Source organism: Maylandia zebra, linkage group LG7, assembly GCF_041146795.1.
Source record: "Maylandia zebra isolate NMK-2024a linkage group LG7, Mzebra_GT3a, whole genome shotgun sequence".
NCBI classification, from domain to species: Eukaryota; Metazoa; Chordata; class Actinopteri; order Cichliformes; family Cichlidae; genus Maylandia; species Maylandia zebra.
Genome location: NC_135173.1, coordinates 36628978 through 36648661, shown reverse-complemented (window position 1 = coordinate 36648661; position 19684 = coordinate 36628978). Strand labels below are relative to the sequence as shown.

Below are 19684 nucleotides of genomic sequence, written 5' to 3'. Positions count from 1 at the left end.
AATCATTTCTTACCATAGTTAAAAACCCATTTTTCTAATTGCTTTTGCCTCCTTCTACCCTGTTTTCCTTTTTTTTTTTTTTTTCAAAGGGAATCGATGGTCTAAAGACAGAAGGTGTTGTCTTTTCGAAAAGTAATGATTGACAATGTGTAAGTTCTGTTGCTCTTATGAATTAAAAAAAAAAAAAAGTTATTGGGTGTTAAAATGTAAATCGCACGCAGGTCTAACCTTGAGTCTTTCAGTTAGTACATAGCAGGTCTGATCAGGGCAGAATCAGGCAAAAACATTAAATTCAACAACATTCATACTGTTGTGCACATACAGAGCTTCAATTTCCCCCCTTTAGTACCAAATTAACAAGTTCTTTTCATAAAACCACTCATAGAAACTATAAACAAATTATACCCCCCTAAAATAAACGGTTATCTGTAGGGTTGCCAAACAGACTGGAATTAAAACCTATTATCTGTTGTCACATAAAACACAAGCTAAATTTACAGCTTGAGATCACTACAGCAGTGTGTATGATGTTAGATGGATGATTTTAAATAAAAGATGTGATATTTGATGCAAGTGATAATCTAGAATCACTAAAGCCAAGTTTTCCTTCTAATAATCAAGCGGGCTTCCTCCAGAGCTGTTGATGGTTCTTCAAGAAGCTTTATTTTTTAAATGTTTAAAAATAAAAACAAATCCATTGTTTTAAAGTTACTGTAGATGTGTTTAACATTCCCTGCCTGTTTGTACTGAAATGCATTGAAACATAAAGGCCATAAAGTAAACAAATTGCATGCTTGTAAAGTAACATTTTACAAAAAAATAGATAAATACAGATCAGGATGAAGAAGAAAGTATTGCTGTAGCACCCCCTGCTGACCAGATAGAGGCTAAGAACATTAGGCAAGGCTCCGATTACCTGTAGTAAAGTGTAAGTTGTAATTACAAGAGCATTTAATGTTACAGATATTCAAATTATTTCCTGCTATTACAAAAAACAAAAAAACAAAACTTGGTTTGGATATGACTTTACTGACACATGCGGAATATGAAGAAAGTCTACACTCACCAGTCACCAAATATACGTGTCAAAAAACTGGAGGACTGGGTTCTGGAGTGTGCAATATCAACAGCAACAAAGAAAAGGCATTTTTAACCCCTTAAATACAATCCATATTCATTCAGCTTCTCAATATTTATGCATGCTGCCATTCATCTCTGCAGGTTTCTCCAGTTTATTCGTGGAATGTCTTCTTATGATAAAACAACCTCCACTTCTACAGGGTCGACTATCTTTTCCTCTCCATTCAGACCATTTGTGATTGGCTGAGGCTCGCTGTCAACTGGTCCCTCGCTGGTGGGTGACTGGAAGCCGCTGTCCTCACGTGAGCTGGAGTCTGTAACCAGTGGTGGGGAGGACTCATTATCTGATTCGGCTGCAGAGATCTCTGTAATCTGTTCACTTTCATCTTCCTGCACTGCTATCTCTAGCTCCTCGATGGCGTTCTGGATGGCTGCTTCCTCCTTATCAACTTCCTGCTTCTTGCTCGCTACCAGCTGCTGGAGGATTGCTTGTGGGGACGTCTTCTCTCCCAGAGACCCCTTTGGAACAGTCTCCACCACAGTGGTGACGTGAGTCACGCCCTCCTCGACCCCATCCTCCACGCTGATGCTGCCAGTGGTCGCCTCTGTTTTGTTGGTGACTTCACTCTGCTCCTTGGACACTGGCACCGCCACCTCAACCACCGGATTAATCAAGTCCCTGATTTCATTCACGCTATCAGGAGACTTGGGGCTGAGGTCCTCTGCTTTTCCCAACTGGTCCTCCTCATTCTCCTCCTCTTTGCTCTCAGCATCCTCCTCAGGGATCAGCTCCACCCCTGGGACCTCCAAGCAGGACTCATAGGGCAGAGGCACCCCGTCCAGCTGTATCATTGACACCACCTGCTTGCGTCTTCTCCCAAAACCCCTTCCTTCATCTGCACTGCTGACAGAGCCCTCCGGCTCATCACCGCCAAATTTGGTGGCCCAGTCCACCTGGGGGTTATCCCCAAGCAGGTGCAGGTTGGGGTCGCTGTTGGTCAGAATGATGCTGTCCCTGTAGAGGTTATGCCTCCTCTGCACAGCTGCCTCCTTTACAGCTGGACACGGGGGGAAAAAGGTAAGGCATGTTATTACTGCAGCTATCCATTGATGCCATCATCATGAAAACTGTTTCTAAATCTTGATCCTGGCCCTTACCCATCATTATGTCTTTGGAGACAGACTGCAGCACCACTTCCTCAAACATATTTTCTATCAACAGAAAACGCGAGAAGTCCTCAAAGATTAGCTCCTTGAAACGAGGCAGCTCCTAAGGAAACAGAATTCAAATAAGACCAGGATGTCGTTTCTAGCACCAATCCTTTTAGTTGGTCAGCAGGTGAGGCTGAAATCATAACTCTCAAAAATGCTCTTTAAATGCATCCTCAACTCTTTTTTTTCCCCCCCTCATAAAGACGACATTTATGTGCTCCCTGTATCCTTAATGACGAGTCAGTATTTTATCACTAAAGACATCTTTTGATGACCATTGCAGCAGTTTTTGGGATAGTCCAAATGTTTGCAGAAGAGGAGATCCCCCTCTCTAACTTCTAGTAGACAGTCCTTTTGTTCTCTGGTCAGGGCTGAAATATGATTGAAAACTTCTCAGTTCACAAAAAAGCTTCAAGCATTACTCATGGCAAAAGTTCCTTTTAGAAACACGTCTGCCTACTGTGCAGCCATTTAACTACGCTACCTCTTTTTCCACCGACGTGATTCAGTGATTGTCGCTAGTTCTGGTGCCAGTTCAAAACCTGTTCTTTAAGTGATTTATGAGAACTTGTCTTCTAGTTTGGAAACTGAACGCTATTGTGAGACAAAAATTAATCACTGAATTTCTTTTGATAGTCATGGGACTGGTTCTAGATTAGACACAAGCATCATATTGATGAAGTAAATAGGATGGGGAAACAGGATGACAACAGGTTTTTTTCGTAGTGTTTTTTTCCCTCTGAGTCAATATTTATGCCTTTTTTTCCCCCTCAAATGTACATTTGCTGCTTTGGTGATTCATAGGTACTAAATTTTCTACTTTTGCAACCCACTCATATATTGTATGGCATCTTGTGTTTTATTATTTACAGTTTTTATCCTTCAAATCCCATAAATTATATGTAATTATATGTAAGGAAAAGTTTGTAAGACAGTTCATTCACTTTTATTTCAAGTGTTACTCACAGGTGAGCAGGATGGCGCGAGCTGCTGCAGCATGTAGGGGATGATGATCTGCAGCAGAGCCTCCCTGAAGAACTTCTTGCGCACCGTGCTGCTGTCATAGTCATATTTCTGACAGGAAAAACCAGAAACACAAACATAGCTTAGGGACATGAATTACCTTTAGCGATTCAGACCTTTCAACACTTATTCTGTGCTGCTGTAAAATCCTCTCCTCTTTAGACAGTCATCAAATTAACCTGCTTTGAGTTCATTTGAACTTTGATGGACTCAAACATCATTAACACAAACAGGTTTTTCCTGGAATATCTAATCTGAAAACTGTGAGCAATATAAGAATCATTTTAAAATATATATATATATATATGTGTATTTGACCGTCTCCTCTTTTCATCTTTCCATGTGTTCGTGTTTTACCTTGAGAACTCTGTCCTGGCATCTCTGGGTGAGCTTGCACATGTCACTGTCTCCCTGGGCCTCTAACGACTGGTTAAGCAGCTGTTCAAATGTGTACACTGCATTGTCCATTTGCTGTCAAAATGAAATCATTATAAAAAGGTTAGGTGTGCCACAACTCAGATTCAAATTGCATATTCTTTTTTTTGGCCAGCAGGTGGCAGTAGACAATTCAGCAGAGGTAGTGTGGATGCTGCTGTATTATAGCTTACTGAGGAGCAGGGAGTGTTGTCAGAGAGCCTGACAGGAGTGTGTGATTAAAACTAATATTTCCCATCATATTACAGAGGAGGGTTGTTGCATCTTACCTCCCTCATAAGGATCTGAGCCCTGCTGATGAACACAGATGGACTGGAGACGTCGAACCTCTGCTGCAGTCCCTCCAGGTTGAGCTCTTCCACCTTCTCGTAGCAGCTCTGCATTTTCACTGGATGGAAGGCAAGCATTGACAGCCTTTCCATGTTCTGAAAGAAAGAAAGAGAAGAGCAATGTGGTGAGTGCAACTGACCCAAGGAGAGGGAAAGTTAACAACAACTTGGCTGACTTCTGATTTAGGATAACGCAGGTTGGACATGCCTTTTCAGGCACTAACCTCTCCCATTTTTTCTTTGCCCCCTCCGTTGAGTGAGTTCTTGCTTATCTCCACCATCTCCCTGAAGAAAACATCCCTGACCTCGGCAAAACCTCGGCTAGTGGGGTCCATCAGCGCCTCCAAAATGGAGTTGATGTAGGGCTGGATGTTGGTCCGCAGGATCTGCTCTGCTTTTGGCAGCACTAGAGCTGCACAACAGAAGCAATAGAAGGATGGAAGAAGGGGTAAAAAGTAGTTAGTTACTGAAGCTTGTAAACAAGCGACGCATGCTGATGACAAGAAAAACAAAGGTGTGGCACCGACTTCAAATGAGCTGTGCTAGAAAGTCACAACAATATCAGAGATATTATTTGGTCGTTGAAATGGTTGGTATGCATGTGGTGACATTTAAGTAAACACACTAATGCTGCTTCCATGGAAGGGCCACACCTTTTGTTTTTATGGTTTTCTACCCAGTGTAACGCAATGCAACTGCAGATGCTAAAAAATATAAATATAAAAATAGATCATAGCTACAGTTACACCTGATGAAGCCATGCATAAGCCTCACATCCCTTACATAACCCTTTGTTATTTTGCTCAGTTGATTTACAAAGTCAGAAATGGCCTTTGCAGTGCTGGTGAAGGAATGCAGTTCCTCCACTCAGTGGGAGCTCAGTGGGAAATGGTACACACGAAGGAAACAACCAGCCTGCGCCAAAGACCGGGTACTCTGCTGCTTTAGAGCTCAGCACGCCAAGCAATATGTAAGTTACAGTGGGCAAAACAAGCTGTGACAACAATGTGCAAACGCCAGAAGAAGTGGAAAATGCCTGCTAAGGAGGGAGGTTTAGTTACAGAGTTACAGGACCTGTTACTAAATGTCCAAAAAGGGTTTTCAGAATTTTGAGCATGCGGTGATCAGACTAATCACTCCTCTCTGCCAAAACCGCTGATTCAGAGAATCCACAGCTACATGTCACTGAGTCAAATAGTGGGCGAACAATAGAGCACACATCTGTGATCGAGGGGGTTACGTGTCAAGTCACAGCGAGTACCGAGTGAACCATTTTCAACAGCATCCTGCATACACACGAGTGAGGATGTAAACTGAGGCAGTGTACGGAAATCTAGCTGGGGTACTTTTTATGTCTGTGGCAGCTGAAACTGGAATATCTTCTTGCTGATACCTCGGATCTTGCTGCTGACATGTTCTTTAGACGTGATGATCTGGTCCATATCGGTTCGCAGCCTGGCGTCTAGTGGGCCTCTCTGGGCCTCGCAGGCTTCAACCAGAGCTTCGTACTGCCCGGTGGTCTGAGTCAACACCTGCTTGTACACGGCATCCGATATCTGGAGGAGTTCAAGAGCATAAATGGATTGCACTGGTTGACTTGTGTGTTTTTTTTACAAGTTTACTGTACAGATTGACAGAAACTCACCAGCATCCAGTTCTTCTGCCTCTGCTGCATCTTCCCCTTCAGGCGAGGGACGATCATGTTTCTTATGTCAGGGTGAAGGGTCTCCATCACCAGATTAGCCAAAATCTGCACACACACAACACGTGGAATAAACGCTTTTAGATTTATAATTAGATTGACATGCAAAAATTTCATACTATGAATTATGAAATCATCTGCCTGTCCACAGCCAGCAGGATGATATAGTTACTATATGCCAACCAGCTAAAGCAAAACAAAAAAATAGAGCCTAAAAATAAGCTCCTCTTTCCTGTATGGCTACATGAACACAGTGGGACACTGGGAGGCAGGAAGGCTGCTTTTACTGGCACTGCCCTCACAACTGACAAACACTCACGAAGCTCAGATCCTTCATGATGCTTTAACTAAGCTAAACTAAATATTTGGTGATGGCTATGTTGCTGGGTAATGAACAGCCAGACAAAAGCAGCATAGATTTTCCACGCAGCGGGCTTTACAAATAACAGATATGTTGTAGCCTGAAATCCAGCAGCGTTTTCTTTCTGTAGTATATTTGCTCTACTGATTGCTGATATGTTATCCTTCACTGTATAACTTGACTTTAAATGGCCATAAAAGCCGACCCTATTCAACCTCAAACAGGCTCACTGATATCAAGATTAAAATGAAAGAAGTCATCCTACAGCAAGCATTAATGGAAAGTAAAGGTCTTTGCTTTTTCTGTCGCAATAACGGTTCAAACTGTTAACTGTTATTTCAACTGCTGTTCTGTCTGCGTCTTTGGTTAAAATGTGGGATACAAATGCAGTCACATATAAAGTGCGACACCAGATCAGATGTAGCCCGAATTTCATACACCAGAGTGAGATGAGGCAGTCAGAGTCAAAATTTTGGTCTAAAGCTACATTTAGACCAAACATTTGATGCTATTTGGGGTGTTATTCCATGTTTGTCTCTATATTTACTGTAGTAAGTTAAAATTGGATATTTTTAAAGGGATACTGCCAAAAACTAGCACTAGCACACTGCCAGAGAAATATTTGAAATACAGTACAAATAAAAACCCTCATAGCTAGCCTAGACATATACCTGCAATTAGTTACCATGGTAACTCTGGCCCTTTTGTGAAAGGCCTTGAATTTAAACCACTAAAGCCCTGCCCCTTCTGATTTGATCCTTCATGCTAATCTGCTGTTGCTAACGTAGCATTTCATTGAGGAGTTAGTCCACCAGCAATATGAGTATACTGCTGGAGGCCTGTTCTGTGGGAGAACGAGTTTGATGTTCTGGCTGTATCACCAGTGAAGTTTGAACGACACCTGGAGGGGATTTTTAGGCTCTCTGTGCCTCCATGAGTTCAACAAGGTCAGTAAATGTTTGCTTGCAAACTGTATTCATTGCCTCTGTTTGCGTTTGTAGGCCTGCAAGTAAACCATAAAGCTAACAGCACACACCACTAATAACAATGACAATGGCTCAGTTATGGTCAACTTATATTTCCCCAGTGAGCCTGTTTCATGCTTTATGGCTTGTTGATGGTTCTCTGTTAATGCCGCTTCCAGCTACCTGTGTGCTGCATTCACTGCTTGTTGTTTTCACACAGCCACTTGGATTGTTTGAATATAATGGGTGTTGGGGCAGATTTTGTCACCCCCCCCCCCCGACATTTCCTACTGGCTCAGTGACAACACTGGTCTTAAGTAGAAGTTAATGTTTTTAAGTTGCTTTAGAAAATTCAAACAGCCCATTTAGCATCACGGTGCATGGCTTTTATTAGTGGAAGGTTAATCTTAACCACAGAGGTACTGGTGAGTGTTTGCTTCATATTTTCCCTTATAATAAATGTAAAAAGCCAAGCTATATAATGGGAATCAGAAAAATGATTGACTACATCTCAATAAATACCCTGGAGACATAACCCTGCCATCTGTTTCAATTAAGAAAACATTTGAACCCATACAAAGGATTCCTTTGTATTACCCATGGTGCTCCATCTCTACTTGGAAATTAGGCCTGAAAACATTGAACTTTACATAATGGAACAACGAGGAAATTTTACCTGGAGGCACTGACTCTGCAAAAGGTTTTTTTCAGAATTATTTTAGTTGGTTTTTGTAGCAAAGGATAAAAGTGGTTGCATAAACTGGCTGTATTTCTCTCTTAATTCCCTCTAGATGTTTATCCAAAGTATTTGTAGCATTACGTGCATGAGCCTTAATGCCAGCGTCTCTGTTAGACTGAAATAAAAGGAACATTTGGCCCCTTAACAGTAGAAAAGCCCAACCTACATCTATGTCACATTTCTATTCAGTGTCCATGTGGCATGGAGTAAACACTGTAATGTTCAGGAAAACTAAATATTAAACTGACATTCAGACTGAAAGTGTTTATAGCTAAAAGGTGGCTGCCATAAACACAGGGCTGTACTCGGCTCTGGCAAAGACTGAGACTAGGTCCTTGTAATTGCTGGTATGTGGGTTGAGGTGTTTTTGGCCTCTTTGAAGGATTTGTGTAGGTGCATTCTTGCTCTCTGATGTGAGGAGAGGGTGTGTGTTTCATTCGTCATCGTGGCCTCTCAACAGCTTCACCTATAGCCCTGACCTGCACTCTGAGCTACTCGCAGAGAAAGATGAATTGCTCCTGAAAATGTCTTTTAACCATAACCTGCAGCAGTCTTGATATTTTGAGTTGGTGTCAGAGCAGCGGCACAGAAAGAAATTAAGGTGTGGCCCCGGAAAACTGTTCCCTGACAGAATCTGCGAGCAGAGTTAAACTTCCTGAAATGAGGTGCTTATCATTCATTCTGGAGTTTTTTTTCACATGTATTTATGTTAATTTGACATCCACAAGCAACGTCAGCCACTGGTAAAGGTTTTAGATACCCAGGTTGTGGCATTATGTAGTGCACAAAAAGTTTATGATTACAGGTCAGCATTTTCAGCAGTTAGTTTCTGTGTTGCCTGACTTGACAAAAGCCATTTTAACAGAAATGATTTAAAAAATAAACCCCCCTCATCGAAACACCGGATTTTTGGGGGCCAAATAAAACTGTGGGATAATGTCTGACTTGGATAAGTCAGCCAGGTATATTGACTGCTGCCCGACTGCATTTTGTGACTCATTCAGCATTTTTAATCTATTTAAGAGAAGGATCCCCACGATCCACTTACTAGTGATTAAGCAGTTAGCCTCAGGCCTACAGATTTTCCCTACTGCTAGTTACTTTTGTGCCAGTCTTCCACATCCTCTCCATAAACAGTCTTATAGGCTTCTTGGACTGCCAGTAGTCCTTGTTCTGTTTCCCAGCACATTAACCAGTTCTGTGTGTTGAAGGTTCTGGTCAGAGTGGTACCGCAGTTCAAAGTGACTCTCCAGAGCAGAACAAGGCCTTTAGTCTATCTGCTCACACTATTTACTGTCACAAAGTATATAAAATATCTATAACTCATTGTAGGTGCTGTGGAAATGTGTATGGTATTGCGATTTATTTGTGATTAACCTGTGGTGGTGTTCCACACATCATATCCCAGGTCCCGTATTGTCCTCGGGCTTGTCTGTGGAGTCTCACAGCGTCGGTGAATGCCGGCGTCTTAACAGTGCAGTTCTCCGGCAGACCTGTCGGGGGCAGGGAAGAAATGGGCAAAAGTTGAGAAACAAGATATCATCCTTTCTCTATTCATGAGAATACTCAGCAGACTGAAAAGTGTCTTAGTAATTGGGTGCTGGATGATGTCTTTGTAGTGCAGAATAAAGGGTGTGGTGCTGCTTTATCGCAACAGTTTCTGCAACACCAACAAAAACTGTTTCCATCACATCTGAGTCACTCTGTGGGACAGTCTGGGAGCCTAATTTTGGTCAGCGGTATATTCAGTCACGGTTCCTGGAGTGTGTCATCTCTCAAAACAGGAAGTAGCTGGTTTGTTGAAGGACAGATTCATGTGGTTGCTATAGTTACTACAACTCGCAGTTGACAGGACAATAGAAACGGCTCAGAAAGCACTCGGCCACATGCGTGCATTTTTTAGGAAGTTTGTTCTCATCTTGTAGCTGGTGTGATGAAAATACACCCGGAGCTGAAGTCAAGCGCGGCTTCTCTCACTTATTGTCAAGGAGCATAAAAGGACTGAGTGCGGAAAGTCATGAATCCCACACAATAGTATAAACAGGTGTGTGGAATAAAACATCCCTGTAATTAGCAGCTTGTTATTCAGAGCAGTTCTCCCTTTCAATAAAAGTGACCAATGTTTCAGTTGTGTTTTCTCTGTTGCCAACAAGAAAGAAGCAGTCCTTTGTAATTAAGGAAGTGATTTACAGTTTGTTTGTTTTTCCAACTAGGCTTTCATTAAAATTACATATTGTAAATTTCTGTCTTTAAAAATACATTCAAAATGTCACAGAATGTTTCATTAAAACAGAATGTGAAGAACCAACTGTTGTTACTTTGTCAAAAACACCTATGTTGACAAGATATCGGCTAAAGTTGTGCTACAGCTTGGCTCTGCTTTCAAGCAGCACCACTTTGTACTACAACATGGTGCAGAAAATCAATGTGGCCTTTAGCCCAAGCACAACTTTTATTTCCAGAATATCCAAAGCCTGCTGTCTGCTGCTTCTGCATCATCAGTGGAGCCAAGGGCCAAGGTGTGGTGGGTTAAGCTGACCCCATTCCTGCAAGGTACTGCTTCCTGACTCAGAACATGTAAACACTTTTACTTGATTGAGCCAAGATTGGAAAAAAAATACATTTAAAAAAGTATAATTTGTTCTTTTTTATGTTTTAGTTTTAAATATTTAAACATGATCAAAGTCTGGTACTATTATTTATGACAAAATCAACTAGTATTTATCACATTATTTGAAATAGATATACTGCAGTTATATAGAATTTTCTAATAAAATGATCAACCCTAAATGCTCCATGACTTTTTAAAAACTATGCACATACTAACTGTATAAAATATCTAAATATCTGTGTTGATATTTAAGTTTTTTCACCTTTTGAAACAAAGAAACTAAAAAAACTTTATAAAAAATATATATTGGATTTTAAAGTCTATCAGGTTTCATCACATTCATTGTTAAGTCTGCACAAACTTGGTGGTGTACATTAAAGGCCATGTTGTTTGCTGACACCAGTGTTCAGCTTAAGAGAAAGATCAGCTGGTAGGAAAAAATACAAGAATTTCCTCATGTTTACATGCTGACCTTTGTGCCAGTAGAATTTATACCAATAATGTTTATGATTGCAGGTTGTGCCAACTCAGCCATTACAACCATTGATATATTAAAAATCAGGTGACGTCTTAACTGTATTACTGTGTAACATTGTCAAGACCTGTCTGTGTACTCGAGCCTGTCAAAACATCTTTCTCAGTGTTTATTCCTACTGTTTCCATGACGCTGACTTGTCTTGAAGTGTCAGTAATGAGGTAACCGAAGTAGCGAAGTGTCCTGTTCTACAAATGGATGAATGGTTTGTTAGCCCGAGCATTCCTGAGTAGTGAACTGCTGTCTGTGAAGTCTACAGTGCACAAGGCCCACCATCCCCATGTGAGTGTTTCTTCCGTGGCTGACTCAGACGAGGTTGACAAAGACAGGAAGTTACCAAGAAGGAGTGAGGAGGGGGGGGGGCAGAGCCAGACAGGAAGCATTCAGCGAACAAATTCTGATGAAAAGCTGAGGGCCGGGGTCCCTGGTTTGTTTTGGCACCTTTTAATGAGAAGTCATTGGGCACTGAAGCTAGAAGCACAATGGTGGCACTAAGTTAAGATGGCTGCGATGCTGACAGGTGGTAAGCCGTCATTAGGATGTGAAATGCAATGAAATGCTGTTTTATGGTTTACCAGACAGGTGATAACTGTCGCCGTGTGGAAAAATACAATTTCTGCTGTTTTCAAGAAAGTGATTGATTCAATGATAAACAAAAGGTTTATTTTAACTGGACAGAATAACCTTGGATGTAAAGTAATTGCCATTGAGCAGTAGGACACATGTTAGGCTGGCGTTTCAGCTATAATTGAACAGCCTCCACTCGCCTTCGTTACACTCACAACCCACTGACCCCAAAAGACCTTCAACATCAACATAACGGTGTCGTCATTCATTTATAAGAACAGAATAAAATCCTTCTCACGGTGTCCATAAAAAGACCATTTGGATGGCCTTGACTCCAGCAACTCAGTCGCTTCCAGCTGCTGAGTGAATAACTTTGGGAGGGAGATGGGCTACTAGAATACTGATCTTCAAAGTCAGTCAGACTAAGCTGGTAAATATGGGAGGTGTTATTTCATCTGAATGCAGCACAGGTCTCAAGTTAGAGCAACTGATAGATGGTTTAGTTTTGTAACTGTATCCAGAAATATTGACTAAACAGAAGTAGCAGTCATCATAGTGATTCAGTGACTCCCTCTGAAACCCAAGCTCCTCTTTTTCCGTAGTTGATGCTTGGAAGTTTTCAACACTCGCCCGACAAACTCAATGATGTGCCCGTCGCTTGCCTTGTCACAATTTCATACCAAAATAATACAAATATTCCTTTCTCAGAAAATCAGTAAAGTTTTGTTGTTGTTTAGATGTGAAAAAGCATTCACAGATAAAGCAAAAAATATCTGGATCATGTTTACAATTGCAAAAAATATGTGATAGAGCAAAATGGATATTTTTCAAATAGACAACCCTAAATTAGTAAAAAGGACTGCTAGATTTTATACAGCAACTGTAATCATACCCATAAAATGTTAATGTAGCGATAATAACTAGCCACTTGGCCTTTTAAAGCTCAGTGAATAGCCATTGAGAGGGCCCAGGGTTGAAATGTAGGGCCCTTCTGTGTTGACTTCATGTACATGTGTGGGTTTTTCCCCCACGAGCTCCAGTTTTTCCCATTGTTAAAAACAGACTAGGGTCATTCTGCTCATCTGATCCCAGGCCATGCTCGTAGCAGTAATTTTTAATGTCAAACATTTTCACATCACGGTTAAATGAAGGTAATTAACAACAAATGGCGTTCATGATCCAGAGATGAAGTAGGGTCCTTTTTTTCTTTCACATTTCAGTTTTTCTTCTACAGCCAGCATGCTGTTGAAAGATAAAGCTGCATTCCCTTCTGGGTGATGGTTAGATAAGCGCGCACAGGTGTTTATTATGCTGCACCTGATATTTAACTGTCCCCCAGTTCAGCTTAGAGCAACTCTTCAAAAGTATAAGACACACAACTTGTGGTTACTCAGTCATCAACCGGGTGACATCATACCCGCTGCCTTGGGCTTTTTTTTTTTTCTTCTTTTTTTTTTAAAGGTACGTGTGTTTTGTTTAAATCCAGAGTAACAAACTACCAAAAGAATGACTGACAAAGCTACGATTGCTTTAACTTTGCCAAAAGTGTTTATGTATTGCGTCGAAGAGATATTAGCTGAGGTTGAACCGGGCTGTACTTTTGTGTAATACTGATCTGTACCACCAGATGGTGTAGTGAGTCAAGGTAACCTTTATTTAACCAGCATATTCCTATCTACAACTATGCCCTGGCCAAAGACCAAGCCCCTTGAGGAAATGGGGGTAGCTCAAAGAAATGGCAGTTAAATAGCAGCACACAGCTGAGAACATCTCAACCCACCCATGTGTGAAATGCTGCCCCTGCTGGTGAAAGTTTTACCTAAATTCTGTAGGTGGTAAATGCAAAATGTACCTCGTTAATTATGTTTAAAAACTTGCCCCAGTGTTCACTTATATGAGACGCGTTGTCACAATATTGGTAGAAACCAATAATAAAATGGCTCCCTCACTGGGACATTGGAGAAGCTGCATCTCAATACAGTCCCTAATGTTACTGTATCACAGATCATTAGATATTTCAGTACATCCTACACACAGTCTTATCTGCCCTACCTCAAAGCAAGAAATCTGAAATATGTCATGATGTCGTTATTTTTAGATCATTCAATGAGCTCATGCGAATGTGAGGCATCTGTCATCAGTCTGTCCTTCCACAATTCACAAAAGCCACCACTCCTCAAGAGCAATGGTAAGGTTTTAGTAAAATTACATTCATTTGTTCTGGGCCTTGACTTCTCAGTGATTCTAATTTCAAACTATTTGAATTTGTTTGTAAAGCCAACTGATGGCAACAAAACCTGTAACATTCTTTCTGTTCTTCACACATTACAGGGAATTAAACTGCACATGAACTGCAATAGATCATGAACTGGATGAGCTAATGCATCCCTGACGTTCTGGTCAACTCCTCTTAGCTTGCTAACAGTAATGAGAATGCACCCCATTCAGGATGAGCAGCTAAACAAATGCGTACCAGATGAAGTTAAAGAATAGATGGCAGGTTTTTTGCCCCCTTAAGTATTATTCTTAATATTTAAAGGCATGCACTGGGACCACATCACCAGTGTGATTTTCTTGAAAAGTAAATTTGCTGCATTCCCAGTTTGTTGCCCTTTTAAAGAGAAATGTCCTGCTGGTGCCAAGAGAAAGAAGAAATATTTCTGGACAATCTGCCAGGCCAGTAAACCGCTACACATTCGCCATGTGTCTGAACCAAGCTAGATCAAGGAGTAGATTAGAGTTTCTTTGCTCTGTGTGTATGTGTACTGTGTATAAATAGCACATGTGGCAGCACTTACCACGCTCTTTTTATTTAAGGCATTTCCCCTCCCTGCCTTTCTCACCATGCTCTGGTTGACGGGACTGTAGCAGAAGCCAGGAGTTGAGTTCCCAGGCCTTCATCTTGACAAATGTGTCTCTCTTTTTATTTATTCGACAAGTCAAAGAGGATCTGAGACTTCATCTTCAGACCACCTGGCTTCAGAATAAAGAGGTTTTCCAACATTTCCTTTCTTTCTTTGAGTCAAAGTGCTGCTGCTGCTGCTGCTGCTTCCACTGACATGCATGAGTAGGATTTCCCCATATGGTGCAGACCCGTGGAACCAGCCAAACCCACAGTACAGTAAACACTCTCTGAAACATACCATCAGCTGCAGACTTCACAACCATGACTGAATAGGTCCTAACCTGCCATTTTAAACTCTTGAGGCCAGCAGCAGTGAATGCAGGAGGCCTTGCGTTTGTTCATTTTGCATGTTGGCACAGCATGATGTATGGTAACAGTGCCATGTAATCCATTATGCCTCTATTTTGAACTACATTGCATGCAGAGAAGCGCCATGCTCTTCTACTTTAACTTCTACTTTAGTTATAAACCTGGATTTATTGTTCTCTGAATTTTCCCATTGTAGGTCTGTTCTTGTTCAGTTAATTAGTCTGTGGTCTGTGGATCAGAGCAGAGGATGGTTGACTGGTTTTGGAGGCTGTGGGTGTGGAGAGTTGGCCACGATTGATGGTTCTCTAGCGGGAAGCTTGAAGCAGGCTTTGACTATATGACTGTGATTCCCTGCAGCATGGACAGCTTTCTGCAGGTCAAACAGCAACAAAACTAAACCAATTTGGGGATGAAATAATAATTTGAATCATCAGGAAATATCTTGATTTGCATTTAAATCATTGAGATGCAAAAATAATGTAAAATTATAAACTGAGACCAATGGTGATGAGATCAAAGTGCTTTTAGTTGCTTCTAACTAGTGTAGTAAAAATAAAATTCTGGATTTACACAGGGTAGTCTTCTACCAGGTCCACTTTCAGTCATTACCACATTTTACTCTCTATGAGGATAACTACAGTGGAGTAGGGGCAGGGACAGTTCTTTCCTGAAACTCGAGGACCCAGACTGTGGTTGCACACTACATTTGAGTGCATGACGTGACACCTTAAAGTGGACCTTTCATGCTCATTTCCATCCCTGTATTTTTATTCTCATACTCTTTTGAAGTAAAGATTGAATTGACCCTTTCCTCACTTTTCTACATCCTGACTTCCTGTCCTTTTTTCCTTATCACAGATTTCTTTTTGTATTCCTTTATCACTTAACTGAAACGTTGGCTTGGTTTCCTTTCCAGAAAAGCCCAAACTCTCACATTTAAGTGTGTCTTTAAGTCCTGAGGTTTTAGTTTTATGCAGTTTAACCGGATGTCAGTGATGGCACCAAATTTCAACCTCATCTTATTGGCTGCCCCTCATACACTGAAGGTTTAAACAACAGCTAGGTGGCAATGCCACAGTGTGCCTTAGTTCCATGTTTAGCATCAGCCTCCACCATCGTTAAAAGTACAGATGTATGACAGAAAATCAGGAACATAATTACATGGTGTGGGTCCCGTTTAACTTTGGAACTCTGTGATTTAAAATGAATGAACTGACAACGTGCCTGAAAGCATGCCTAGCTGCTGATTTCTTATAGTGATAGCTCAATTATAAGGGTGAATTGCCACATCCCATCTTGGTAGCAGAACTGGTGTGTAAAATGTGTCAAAGTGACTGGTGTGTAGTCACTTTAACATGTTCAGACCAGCTTTTGGTTTCATGCATGCACACGTTACATCACTAGCCTCTCTGACACAGTGAGAACATCCAGCTGCTGTAGGTCCATCTCTCAGCAGCATAGTAGTATAATACTGAGCTTAAAATGCTGACCAATGACATGTGCTGGTGATGATGTCACCTGTTAAAGGAGCTGATTAGCAGGGCGCTTTGCAAATCACCCTGTTAAGGTGATGCAAAACAGTACCCAATTGTTTTATAGAAGAATTGTTAGGGCTAAAGCAACAAGAACTTTAGTGCATTTAAATATGCCTTTGGTGTGTCAGCGTGAACATTTTAACTTGTGGTTTCCGCTTATCAAAGCCAGCTGAATGGTGTCTGTGTTCCGTTAAGGACAGCTTTGCATGTAGCATCTATGCTGATACCATTTTATCCTCTGTACCGTGACTAATATGCTCTGTTTTATGCTTAATTGCCTAAATCGGTCATAATTTCAAACTTGAGTACATACATGTAAACTCTACCTTCAAATATGTCAAAGAGAGACATTTAACTACTGTCTATTTGTATGACTGAATGAGAATACTAAGAACTAAAAGGGCAAAGGTCAAGACAGAAAACCATATATCCTTCTTCCCAAGCAGAGTCTTTTATGCCATCTGGTTGTCCTCAGAGCACTGAAGTGAAGCAGTATGTGTGCACAAAGCAGAAAAAACATGAATACAAGTTCACACACCCAAAGAGCAGCGAGGTTACCTTTAATAGCCACGGGGACCCTGTGCTGCTTACAACATATTCGCTAAGCCCAACCTTGGAATGTGCGGCAAAGACTCTGACACTTACTGAGCATGCCCAGACAGGCAGTGTTTGGGAGTAACAGGTGAGTTGGTACAGAGTTGATCAAAAAAGTCAGTTGCTGACTTCTAATTCCTTTTTTTGGAACAGAAGGTACAGAGAAACTAAATACATCACACGCTGGATGTATTTAAATGAATACAAATGCAAACAGCTGTGAGCATCGTACTGTGTGGTTAAGCACAACGCTTGAATTCATGCAACATGATTGGCTGGCAAAATGGTTGGCTCTTCTGCCAAGCCTGAAAGAAACTGAATCAGGTTGAGCAACTTTGTCAGCCCGGTGAGGATCTTGGCGCCATTTATTTAGTATTTTAAATTCTGTGAACGAAGTTTAGTTGCATTAATCGTGACGCAGAACTGCTTAAGTTGCATTGGATACAGCTGTACAAACTATACACATCTTTCTGCTGAGTGATTTGATGCAAGTGACTTGATTATTACAGTGACACCTAATGTGATCAATGCACTCACTTACTTAAAACACAAGTAGGGACAACTTAACTGCATGCTCTGCCAACCGAGAGGATCCAAACAAGCTAGATCACTTTCAGTGCAGCAGCAAATCGTTCAAGTTTGTTTTTGAAAAAAAATGAAAAATACAATCTCATCTCAAGTGAGGCACGCTGAATGTAAGACTGCATGCATGTGCAGTCATACCACAGAAACTGGTGCCCGTGTTCCTCCTGCCAATCAGAGCTCGACTTTGCAGCCAATGTGCAAATTAGCTATTGGAAGAAGGCGGGTCATTTATATCACGGTGCTTCCAAAACGTAAATCTCAAAATAGTCCTGGAAAGCCAAGTGTTGCAACACACACACACACACACACACACACACACACACACACAAAAATGTATTACACTGTTGTTTGCACATCCTCCAGGATGTCTCATCTCTGTCTTAATAACAATGACACATGAGTCACACTTTTGCAAGAAAGAAACTAATATGAAGAGGAGTCATCCACCCTAATTAAACAATCCTTTCACTGTGAAATGAAATGCTAAAAGTGCCAACAGTGCTGTATCCTCCAGAACACCATAAAGCTCAAACAAAAGCTATGAAAAGGATCTCAGTGAAGGCAGCAACTGTATTGTAATGTCTTAGTGGGGAAATTTCTCATTTAACAATGAGTTTCAGTTCAACTTATTCATTAATTCATTCTAAATAGTGACATATGAGTTACAGTGTTTGGAAACTTGAGGCTAACTACAAATATTTCACAAATGAATTGGGGCAGCAGCACGTTGGTATAGGTTAGCTTTAGTTAGCTAGTCTTCCCTGTAGCTGCGTTTCCTCAGAGTACTAAATTCTTCTGACATGCATGTTGAGGCGTAGGACATCCAATTATTCTAAACTGGCAGTAGTTGTGTTTTTCTGTCTTTTGTGGCTTTGTGTTAGCCCTCAAGTTGTACACACACGTTGTACCTATCCATTTCCTTAAGGCACAAAGTAATTGGAATGGGACTTTGGGGGTTGACCTTGTGCTTAAGCATGATTTGGCAATATTCTTTAGAAAGCATAATGTAGAAATTTGATAATGTGCTAAAAAATGATATGGCAATACTATGTGATACTCTGCACTTCAACCATCAAAAATAGCCTAGAAAACAAACCAGAAAGCTACTTTTCTCTCAAACATAGAATTGTTTCTCTTGTGTTTCTAATGTTGTCTACTATTTGAGCGTTTCAGATGCTCATCTTGACTGTAAATGATGCACAGAGTGTAGATCTGATCCAATGGCAACAACATTTACAAAACAAATACACCCCATTCCTTCAGCATTTCATGTGCACAGATCGACCTGCTCACTCAGATGGCATGTAAAAGCTTCACACTGTGACACACACCCTCATCGGAACTGCCAACAAAGGTACAGAGGAAGAGAGGTTTGCCAAGGTGGAGAGAGAGAAACACTGCTCATGCTCAGAAGATGTACATATGATCCGAATTGCATTAACTTCACACAGCCTCTGGCTTTCTAGTCGTTTCTGTCACTTCCGATTTATGTGCTGCTTTGTGTTTGCATTGTTACCATTGTTACTGTCTCTGACGCAATCCTGCAGTACAGCGTGCCACTTCTTCTGCTCCTTCTCGGTCATCACACAGAAGTAGTGGTGGCGGGCGTATGGGTGCCACAGGATGAGGGGGAACCCGGTTGCACACTTGATGAATGGGTTACTGCCCACTTTGGCCTTGACACCTGCAATGGACCAGATGATGAATTGAGATTTCAAAAGCACTTTAGGAGAGGGAAATAATGATGTTTAATATTACTATAACAATCCGACAAACTGTGGAGGGGGGGAAATATACTAATGACATAAGTATTTATTTTTGTAGACACGCTAATCGTGTCATAACTTTCCACCATTATAGATGTACGGACAATCATGGTCACATTATAGGGTTAAACGAATAAGGTCCCAGTCCCACAGACTTATAGTCGAGTCAATGACTCCTGGGAAACCCCAGTTGCTAGGCAAAAATGTGTATTCCCCAACAAGTTAGAAATACCTCTTTGCACTTGCTCTGGCTGCTAGCAGATTGCTGCAGTTGGCTAGTTTGCATTGAATACGATGACTCACCTACAAATGCTCACCAGCAACTCTGGGCGGTAGTGAAACTGTGAATGGAGCAATGCAAACTAGAAATAACTATGGTCACAATCTGCTAGGGACGAAAGCAATCATAAGGAGGTTTTTGGTACAGCACT

At 41.2% G+C, this 19684-nt stretch overlaps 1 protein-coding gene and 1 long non-coding RNA gene across 2 annotated transcripts in view; one reads left to right on the top strand and one right to left on the bottom strand.

The window, feature by feature from the left end:
• Nucleotides 1-62: 62 nt before the first annotated feature.
• Nucleotides 63-19684, bottom strand: part of niban2a (niban apoptosis regulator 2a) — a 30717-nt gene continuing 11095 nt past the window's right edge. The window contains exons 5-14 of the mRNA XM_004538456.4: nt 19004-19171; nt 9224-9339; nt 5725-5829; nt 5473-5635; nt 4304-4491; nt 4020-4175; nt 3673-3786; nt 3259-3366; nt 2239-2350; nt 63-2138 (exon numbers count right to left, since the gene is read on the bottom strand). Coding sequence (XP_004538513.1) covers nt 1252-2138; nt 2239-2350; nt 3259-3366; nt 3673-3786; nt 4020-4175; nt 4304-4491; nt 5473-5635; nt 5725-5829; nt 9224-9339; nt 19004-19171 — 2117 coding nt within the window. The 3' untranslated portion in view covers nt 63-1251. The remainder of the gene's footprint in view (nt 2139-2238; nt 2351-3258; nt 3367-3672; nt 3787-4019; nt 4176-4303; nt 4492-5472; nt 5636-5724; nt 5830-9223; nt 9340-19003; nt 19172-19684) is intronic.
• Nucleotides 6895-14707, top strand: LOC143419480 (uncharacterized). Its single transcript, XR_013099470.1, has 4 exons — nt 6895-7089; nt 10309-10399; nt 13658-13747; nt 13891-14707. It is a non-coding gene; the product is annotated as an uncharacterized LOC143419480 (long non-coding RNA).